Genomic DNA, 9978 nt, shown 5'->3' with positions numbered 1-9978 from the left:
GTATACAGATGTGTGTATGTATATATATATATATATATATATATATATATATATATATATATATATATATATGACTTGTTTGGTCATTCCCACATAATGAACATCCTTTTGATTTCCAATTTTTTTGTCATCCAAAATAGCTGTTATAAATATTTTTTGGAGGAAGGGGTCTTTTTTTTTTATTTCTCTAAGACATAAACCTAGAAGTGGTCTTCTCAGATCAAAGGGTATTAAATGTGTTCTTCATTTTTCATGTGAAAAAGCCTAATGGATATTTGTGCCTTTGTACCACATATTCAACATAGATAGATAGATAGGTAGATATAAATATTTATCTATATCTATGTAGATAGATATGCATTTACATATATATATGTACACACATATTATTACATACATATATTATTTGATCATTCATTTATCCATAATTTGAATTCAAGTACTGTATTAAATGTTTTGTTAAATCATACAGTACTAACTTTGCTATCATCAGAAACAACTGTCTTTTACCTCTTCCCATTTCAATAGACCCACTATTAGCTTCATATTACTTCTTTTCTGTTGAGTTTTTGATCAGTTACTATGATATTTGTCTCTTTCTATATTACACACAAATATAATATGTATATATTGGATCCTATTGAATAATTTTTGTAGTTTTGTTTCAGTCCTCTGTCTAATTTCTACAACCATCACTTGTAATAAAAGGCACTAATATCCACTCTTCCCAAAAGAATAAGAACAAATAATATGCTGTTTTTCATCTACTTACAGTCAGATTGATCTGCTCTCTAAATAGCAGTTTCTTTCTTTTCATCCTTGACAAAGGATGAAAAGGGTGATATCCCTTATCTCACAATAAAGCACATTACATTTTCCCTTGATCTCATCTGTTCATAAGGGATATTGTTAAACTATATTATTTCTTTCCTTTTACTCACTGAAAATTTCTTGAAAACGCTGAGCATAGTATCACACCTAGAATTTTTGGAGGCAAAAGCAAAAGAATTGAGTGAGAAAACAATCAAATTCTTCCAACATTCCCCTCCATACAACTAGAAAATAATGCTTCAAATAGAATACTGGAGTAGTAAAGCAAAAAAAAAAAAAAAGGTCAGAGCGGGATTTGTTTTTCCAGTCCAAGACAGTTTAGGAGGAGACAGGGGACTTTTGTGATACTGGTATTTGGACTGTCTCAAAGCTCAAATGGCAGCAACACTAGTTCTTGTTGGGGGTGATAATACCATCAAGAGCAATTTCAGATGCTCTTAAGCCAGAGACATATAGAAGAGCTGGAAAATGATCAGAAAAAGCTTACAGAGAATCTCTGCAGGGCAGGGTTTGTTTGGTAATGTCATTACCTTTGTCTACTTCTAGGACATAGTTGCTCAGTCAAAATGAGTTCTTTCAGTCATAAGGTCATAAGAGCCCAGTGGCCCTGGGGATACTATCACTTTTGGTCCCATGAGGACTGGGACATTGGGATACTCTCTGCTTCCTTCCTTCCTGCCCTCCTTCATTCATTTTCTCTCTCTCTCTCTCTTTCTCTCTCTCCCTCTCTCTGTATGTATAGAAATATATGCATATGCTTTATATATGTATGAATATACTTATGTCTACATACATATATAATTTGAATGAATAATTCGTAATTACATGTAAAAATTTTAACATTCTTTTTTAAAAGTGTTTCAATTTTTTTCTTTCTCCCCCTCTCTCTCATCTCTTGAAAATATAAGCAATCTGATATCAATTATAACTACTATAATAATAAAGCAGTATGAAAGAAAAACTCATTTCAATATTTGCTGTGTAGCAAATGAAATCACAGCCTGTGGTGAACTTTTTCTTCTCAAAAAGCAGCCAGGTGATAAAAGTTCAGATCTTTTATTATCCCAATATAGCCCGGTTAGCTTAGAGGCCTATCTCTCTGCTTGGTTCCAAGAGCTCTCTCCGAATGTCACCAAATCCAAAGGTCTGGTCCTTCAGCCTCTGCCTCTGCTTTCTTCAGCCTCCAGCCAGCTCCAACTCTTCATGTCATTCTGCTGAAATCTCGACTTGTAGCATCTTCACTCTCAAGAACTCTCCGACTGGCCCATTGGCCTATTTATGCTACTTCCAGAGAGAGGGATTATGGGTAGTTCTACTTAGTACCTTGTTTCAGGTTCTGCCCAAAACATCTTCTTGTAAGATTAGATCAACTCTAATTAGTTAGCAGTTAGTAAGGATTCCAACATCTCCCCCTTTCTTTTGTTTTAAAACATAGGGGGTTTCTGAGGGGGTACACATAAATCCATCAATATGGGCCAGAACTTTGTAACAGATATACATGGTATACATAAATCCATCAATATGGGAGGCATTATACATAATTTACATAAGTACATAGCAATATAACACAGGCTAGTAGTAATGTAACAATATGAATCAACCTAAAAATTTACACATGTCCATAAGTCCTAGAAACAGTCCAATAGGATTCCATTGTCCATTAGTTCATGTGCCAGGAATCCAATAGTTCCTGTAAGCCCTGAAGTACTGCAAAAGTCTCATCAACAATTTTTCATCTCAGGGAACCCAATGATTCTTGCTGGTTTTTCAAGAAGTAAAACAGTTTCATCTTGTGTTAGGAAATCCAATGATTCCTGAAGCTTTTAAAAGTCTTTTTAACAGTTTCATAGTCAGCCATCTGATTCTTTCTCCATCTGTGGAAATATAAGCAGATCCTCTTCCCCAAGCAGTTAATCTAATTCCCTTCTATTTACCAAATTTGGGATTTCTCCTCATCATCTGGTAATTACATTGGAGTCGTTTGCATTGGATATTGTCTTGTTGTCTTAAAAGTCCTGTATTCTTCCCAACTGTAATCCTGATTGCTTTTCTGTTGGTTGATGACATCAGAATCCTGAATTTCTAAAGTCTCTCTGGGTGTAACCTCAGCTGCTATCATGCCCCACCTGTCCTTTGATTGATACTTTGGAGCTGGGCCCTGCCTCTCATTCTTCTGGGTCAATATACATTTAGAGGCCCAGTGAAAGCCTCGGTTACATTTTGGACATGGGGTTTTGGGTTTTCTCTCACCCTGTCTTCTCACTCTATCTCCATATCTACAATGAGCTCTCAAATGTCCAATTTTTCCGCACTGAAAACATCGACGAGTTTCTCTAGAATTCCTCTGCCAAGAAGGACCTTGTCTTTCCATGTTCATCATAGTCTGGGCATAATAAGCATTTGTGCCCACTGTGGCACAGCGTCTAATGATTTCTTCTAAAGGAGCATTTTTGTCTAGCCCCCATATAATTCTCTTGCAAATCTCATTGGCATTTTCCTTAGCCAAATGTCTAGTCATTATTTCTGTTGCTGCATTGTCTCCAATGGTTCTTATTACAGCTGTTTGTAAACGTCCCACAAAATCTGCAAAAGGTTCATTGGGACCTTGCTCTATTTTTGTGAAAACATTATTTCCATCTTTCTGTCCAGGAAGAGAATTTCAAGCTTTTATTGCAGCCTTAGAAATTTGCTCATACACTGTTATGGGATAATAAATCTGTTCTGAACTCTCTGCATACTGACCTTCTCCAGTTAGTTGGTCAAAAGCAACTTGTACAATAGCTCCTGTTTGCCTATTGTGTTGGGCTTGAATCCTACATAATTCATGAAACTCTGAAAGCCACAATAAATTTTGTCCTGGTTCAAGACATGTTTTAGTGATGGATTTCCAGTCATTCGGGGTTAAGATTTCATAAGACAAATTATCCAGTAACATCTTCACATAAGATGATGTAGCCCCATAAAGAGTGCAACCCTTTTTCAAATCTTTAATTTTTTCCCAAATTAAAAGGAGTGTATTTTCTCTCTTTTTGACCTGAGGAGTTGAGCTCTTCAATCACAGGATATGCATTTATAAAATCAGATATATCTTCTCCTTCATTTTTTGCTTTAATTAATGCTTTTTCTAATCTTGTCAAATTCTGCTTTACAGGAGAAGCTGACTGTGTTTCTGTCTCTCTCCCTCCCCCTTGTTCCACCCATGAAGGGTTAATTGCGGGGGGAGGGTCATGAGATGTGGAATCACCTAATTCCTCCTGCTGTGAAGTATCACACTCAGAATTGTAATTAACTCCATTCTCATCTGATTCGTCCTCCTTTTCACCTAGTAAAGTTGGTACTTCTTCCTCCTGTACTTTCCTTTTCATCATTCTATCACTTAAATAACTTCTTATAGCCAATTGTATTACATTATATGTATTAATTATTGAGTTAGGCCCATTTTTATTATAGAATTGACAAAGATCCTCTCCAACCAATTTCCATTCATTTAGATCTAATTCCTTATCAAGAGAGAAACAAGGACATATGTCCTTTATAGTTTGTAAAAGTTCAGTGATTTGCTGTAAACTTATAATTAAACCTTGGCTTTCCATAACTTTGACAATGCTCTCTAAACATTTTCCTTGAACAGAAACAGGCTGTTTTCTAAATATCTGTCCCATCTTAGATGAAATTCTACTTTAACTCTTCTAACAAAATTTCTTTGTTGCACTCACCCTAATTTCTGGGTTGAAGTCTTTTCCACTGGATCAGGATCAGAGGCTTTTCCACTTGAATCAGGATTGTAGCTTTTCCACTGAAATCCACTGAGGGGTCTGTTAGTCCCACGTTCAGGGTGCCAAAATGTGGTGAGCTTTTTCTTCTCAAAAAGCAGCCAGGTGATAAAAGTTCAGATCTTTTATTATCCCAATATAGCCCGGTTAGCTTAGAGGCCTAACTCTCTGCTTGGTTCCAAGAGCTCTCTCCGAATGTCACCAAATCCAAAGGTCTGGTCCTTCAGCCTCTGCCTCTGCTTTCTTCAGCCTCCAGCCAGCTCCAACTCTTCATGTCATTCCGCTGAAATCTCGACTTGTAGCATCTTCACTCTCAAGAACTCTCCGACTGGCCCATTGGCCTATTTATGCTCCTTCCAGAGAGAGGGATTATGGGTAGTTCTACTTAGTACCTTGTTTCAGGTTCTGCCCAAAACATCTTCTTGTAAGATTAGATCAACTCTAATTAGTTAGCAGTTAGTAAGGATTCCAACAACAGCCAAAAACCAAACAAACAAGAAAAAAAAAAGTTGTAACAAGTATTCTTCAAATATATGCAGAATTTATCAGTTCTCTTTTTTGGATGTGGATAGTATTTTTCATCATGGATCATTTGGAATTTCTTGGATCATTGTCTTGAACAAAGTAGCTGGGTCTTTCAGTTTTTTATCGTTACAATTTCTTTTGTTCTTCTCACTTTGCTTTTCATGATTTTCTAATAGATTTTTCCTAAAACTACCTTGCTCATTATGTCATAACACACCAGTATTCCATTAAAATAACCTACCACAGATAATTCAGCTGTTCTCCAGTTGAACATTTCTTTCATTCTCAATTCTTTCCCATCACAAAAAGATCTGAAATAAATATTTTAACATTTATTTTTTATTATTTATTATTTAACATAAATAAATATTTATTTTCTTTTAATTGTTATCCCTCTGGGATATAGTTGTATCATTAGTATTTATATCACTAAATCAAGGTATGTGTTTTATATTTCTTTGGGTGTACATTCAAATTATTATTTAAAATGAATGAACTAATTCATAAATCTGCCAATGGTCCATTATGTTCCAATATTTCAACATTCCCTCCAGAATTCATCATTTTCCTTAACTTTCATGTTACTCAATCTATACATTTTGAGGTGATATTACACAGTTGTTTTAAATTACATTGCTTTAATCAGTAATGATTTAGAATAATTTTTTCATTTGGCTATTGAAAGTTTTGATTTGCTCTGAAAATTATCAGTTCAGATTCTTCAATTTATCATTTGTTAGAATGACTTTTATTTTTATAAATTTATTTCATTTCCCAATATATTCGAAAAATATGGTCTTTATCAGGAGAACATATTGAAAAAAATTTCTCTAATTTCTTATTTTCATTCTTGGTTCGGCTGCATTAGTTTTATTTCTGCAAAAACCTTTAAATTTCATTTAATCAGAATTATTAGTTTTATTCCCAATGATCCTTTATCTTTTTTTGTTTGATCATAAATTCTTCCCTTCCTCATAAACCTCACAAGTTGATTTGCTTATGGTATTACTCTTTATGGTGGATAATGTATGCATTTTCATCTTTGCTTGATATAAAGTTTGCTTGATAAACTCTTTATGACCTTTCATAACAACTTTTTTTTTTCCAGTTCTATAGCCTTATGTCTAAAATTTGGATATTTGGCTTGATCAAAGACTATATTATTGTGGTCATTTTCTACAGTGTATTTTTACCTAATATATTGCAGTGATTTACTAGTCTATTTTTTTTTTTAGCCAATGCCAGATTGCTTTGATGATTACTGCTTTAAAATATATTGTGAAATCTGGAACTGATAGGCTGTCTTCCTTCACATTTTAAAATTATTCTCTTTGATATTCTTGAACTTTTTGTTCTTCCAGCTGAGTTTGTTATTGTTTTATTAGTTATATGAAATACTTGGTAGTTTGATTGGTATGGTATTGAATAAGTAAATGTACTTAAGTAGAATTATTTTTATTATATTGATTCAAATTACCTGTGAGTATTTGATTTCTCCAAATGTTTAGATTTTTCTTCATTTATTTGAAAAGTGTTTTATAATTTATTCTTAGATAAATGTAAATTATGTAAAACATGTTAGACATTTTTAATACACAAGACAAAATATAAAATTATATTTTAGTTTACACTCAGAATTCATTCGTTCTTTCTCTGGAGGTGGATATATCATCATGAATCCTTTAGAATAGTTGTGATGCATTATATTGATCCAAGTTGCGAAGCTTTTAAGAATTTTTATTGCTATTAGTATGCACAATGACTGAGTTTGTCTTGACAAGTAGACTTCCAAGTATTTTATCATGTATGCAATTATTTTAAATGGAATTTCTGTCTCTTCCTGCTGAGTTTTGTTAGTATGTATGTGTATATATATATAAAAATTCTGGTAATTTATATGTGTTTATTTAAAAAAAAAATCATTCTTAGATCTTGCCGTAGTGGAGCAGCTTACATAGTTGAATGTAGAGGGAGGAAATTTGGAGAAGTATACTTGAAACAAAGGTGTTAACTCAGTGGAATTGATGAGACAATGGTTATCTAGTTTACATATACTTAGTACTTAGAATGATTATGTAATAGTTCTACAATTGATGTAATTGTAATAGGGTATTAAACTGGGCACAAAGTCAGACTAAAAAAGGAGTCTGGCGGACCAGAACTAGCAGAGAAAACTGGGTTAGACTATGACAGACACAGAATGGGAAGCAGATAGTAAAGACTTTGGGCTTTATTTCTGACTATTCTCGTGGTGATTATTTGGCTGAAATCAAGCATGGTCCCAAGGTCTTCCAGAAAGCTAGTCCAAACATGATATTTTGGCCCCTGAACATGGACATAAGGATTTATACTCAGCAGTTCTACTGACCCAATCATGAGTTCAGTGGAGAAGTCCTTGTGACCCAGAAATAGGGTGAGTATAAAAATACACAGGCAGGAAACTTTAGTAAGGGCTAAACTAGTGTTTCAGCTGAAATGGGACAAATGCTTAGAAAGAACCTTCCTCACCCCAAGGAAAGTGTATAGAGTGCATAATTAAGCTAAGAAATTGTAACTTGGAAGTGGATCATTGGAGTCCTAGAAACATTATAGTACTTGTCTCCTTGCCTCTCTAAGGAAGAAAAATTACAGCCAGAAAAGTGGAAACTAGTGGCAGAGCAACTAATTGAATATTAAAATGAAAATGGTCCTGATTCAATTCCTGAAGAAACATTCTCTCTATACAATATAATACAATTAGTTTTAAATAATTATATAAGTTTTAGAATAAGAAAAAAGGAGAAAGGACAGGAGGGAGATGGTACTGATAAAACAGCTGAAAAGCATGAAGAATTAGATAAGAAATGAATTAAGTACAGTGCTGATGAAAATATGGAGTGTGGACTTTCACAGAAGGAGCCATTAAGATCCCTGCCTAAAAAGCCGAAGTACTTAATTGTAATCCTTATCTGCTGCAAAATGTCTCTTCCCCACAGATTGATGGGAATTTTTTCAACCACAAAAGGAGTAAAAACTCCTGTTTCATTTTCAAATGTCCATTTCATAGGGGCAGCACTAACTTCTGCTATTGATCCTCCTACACCAGACATATAGGTGTCTGCCTTAATCTTTGGCCAGTGACTGGGCTTTAGGTCCACTTTGGCCTTCTGGAGCATTTCTAGAATGTCTACTTTGTTCTCAGCATGGTCTTCCAATGGTATAGGAGCGAAGTAATTTCCTGAGTTCTGGCCCGGAGAGAGAATTGCTTGTTCTAAACCTGCAACTTTCTCCAATTCTTCATGGGGCTTCGATCCGAAGCTACTGGAGCGACTTCCCGATTGACTGGGATTTGAAAACCACCTGCTAAATCTGCTGGCAGAGACGGAACCTTCTCCTAGAACATCTTCTATCATCTTCCTTCACAGATGGGACGCGTGGTCTTGTTCTTTTTCGCCCTTTGTGATCTTCTTCCAGAATCTTGTCGTCAAAGCCCGTGAGCTCGATGGTTTCAGACTGACTCGTGGGTCCGGCAGAAAACCATTCGGGCTCCTCTTCTGTATAGGAATCATTTCTTCTGCGTTCTCCAAAGACACGCTTGCTGTCTCCAAATTCTCTCCTGAAACGCTTATCCTTGTAGTCTCTCTCCCGGTTTCTTGAGTCTCGGCAGTCCCTCAAGTCTTTATCCCCACTACGGTGGTCCTTATAAGAGATGATCCTTCCATTGCCAATCCTATGGCTTCCGACCATGCGGACGCCATCGCTGTCCTTCTCCAAGGGGCTCCCTGATCTCCGGGAGCTGACCGAGGTCGTAACATGACAGCCCCCTCCAAAACTGCGTCTCTGGGGACTTAGAACAACATCTAAATCATCTTCTTTTATCCGCTCTCTGGGATCTGCTGCCTTCCGCATCAGGGGCCGCTCCAAGTCCAGCTCTTTCTTGAAGTTTTCTACCGGAGAGTTTCGCCCTGAGGTTGGGTAAAGGGATGCGTGCCACTTTTCAGGATCCCAGACGCCATCGCTGTCATACTTTTCAGAAAGGCATGAAGGCCGCTGTTTAGAGTGAGGGTGCTCTTTAATGTCCAAAAGTTCCTCTTTTGTGTAACGATGTGGGGATTTTGATGCTGGTAGCTTCTTCAGGTCAAGGAAGGTTTCACCATTTTCTGTCTCTCCCCGACCTGTTCTATCCATGGCTATTTGTGGGTCTTTAACTCTATGCACATTGACTTTGGGCGGGGAAGGCAGAGTGCCACTCGCCTTCATGGTGCTCACTAGCTTGTTAAAGGCTGACATATCACCATCTTTGGCCAGCGGCCAGGAGCCTGCCACAGCCCCCAGGGCCTCCTCTGAGTGCTCGGCCAGGAAGGGCAGGCCGTTCTTCCCTTGCTGGTCCATTCGCAGGCCTTTCAACCCTGCTTCTACCTCTTCCACTGAGAGTACGACCCCTGAATGTGAGCTCTCTTTCAGCTTTTCCTTGTTGGCAGAAAGACTGGAGAGAGGTGCTGGTGCTGTCACTGCCCCCCCCCCCCACTACCCCTCCTCCCTCCATCCCGGAGGGTGGAGTTGACTGAGGAGAGTCAATTACCTGCTCCTCAGGTGGGGCTGAAGCTGCCTCAGATTCACCCCGCCCTTGAGCCTCACTTAAGTCTCCCTGCCATGTGGGGATATGGCCATTAATCTGTTCTTTCTCTTCCTCCTTTATCTCAGGCTTCCCCCTTTGGCTATTCCTAGAGTTTTTTTCCTTTTCTCCTAGAACTAATACAGTATTTTAAGGCCAACTGTATCGTATTGTATAAATAGAATACTTCAATGGAAACTGAACAAGGACCGTTTTCATTGTTATATGCGAAGATCTGTTGACCAACCAATGCCC

General features: G+C 36.9%; 1 protein-coding gene across 1 annotated transcript; it reads right to left on the bottom strand.

The window, feature by feature from the left end:
• Positions 1-1218: 1218 nt before the first annotated feature.
• LOC127546326 (eukaryotic translation initiation factor 4E transporter-like) lies at positions 1219-9296 on the bottom strand. Its single transcript, XM_051973518.1, is given in 3 exon segments — positions 1219-1292; positions 8215-8522; positions 8524-9296. Coding segments are annotated over 3 exon segments (1155 nt in total).
• Between the last annotated feature and the right edge of the window lie 682 nt (positions 9297-9978).

This window comes from Antechinus flavipes, chromosome 1, assembly GCF_016432865.1.
Source record: "Antechinus flavipes isolate AdamAnt ecotype Samford, QLD, Australia chromosome 1, AdamAnt_v2, whole genome shotgun sequence".
Taxonomy (NCBI): Eukaryota; Metazoa; Chordata; class Mammalia; order Dasyuromorphia; family Dasyuridae; genus Antechinus; species Antechinus flavipes.
Note: the sequence above shows the minus strand (reverse complement) of the source record. Positions and strands in the feature narration are given on the sequence as shown.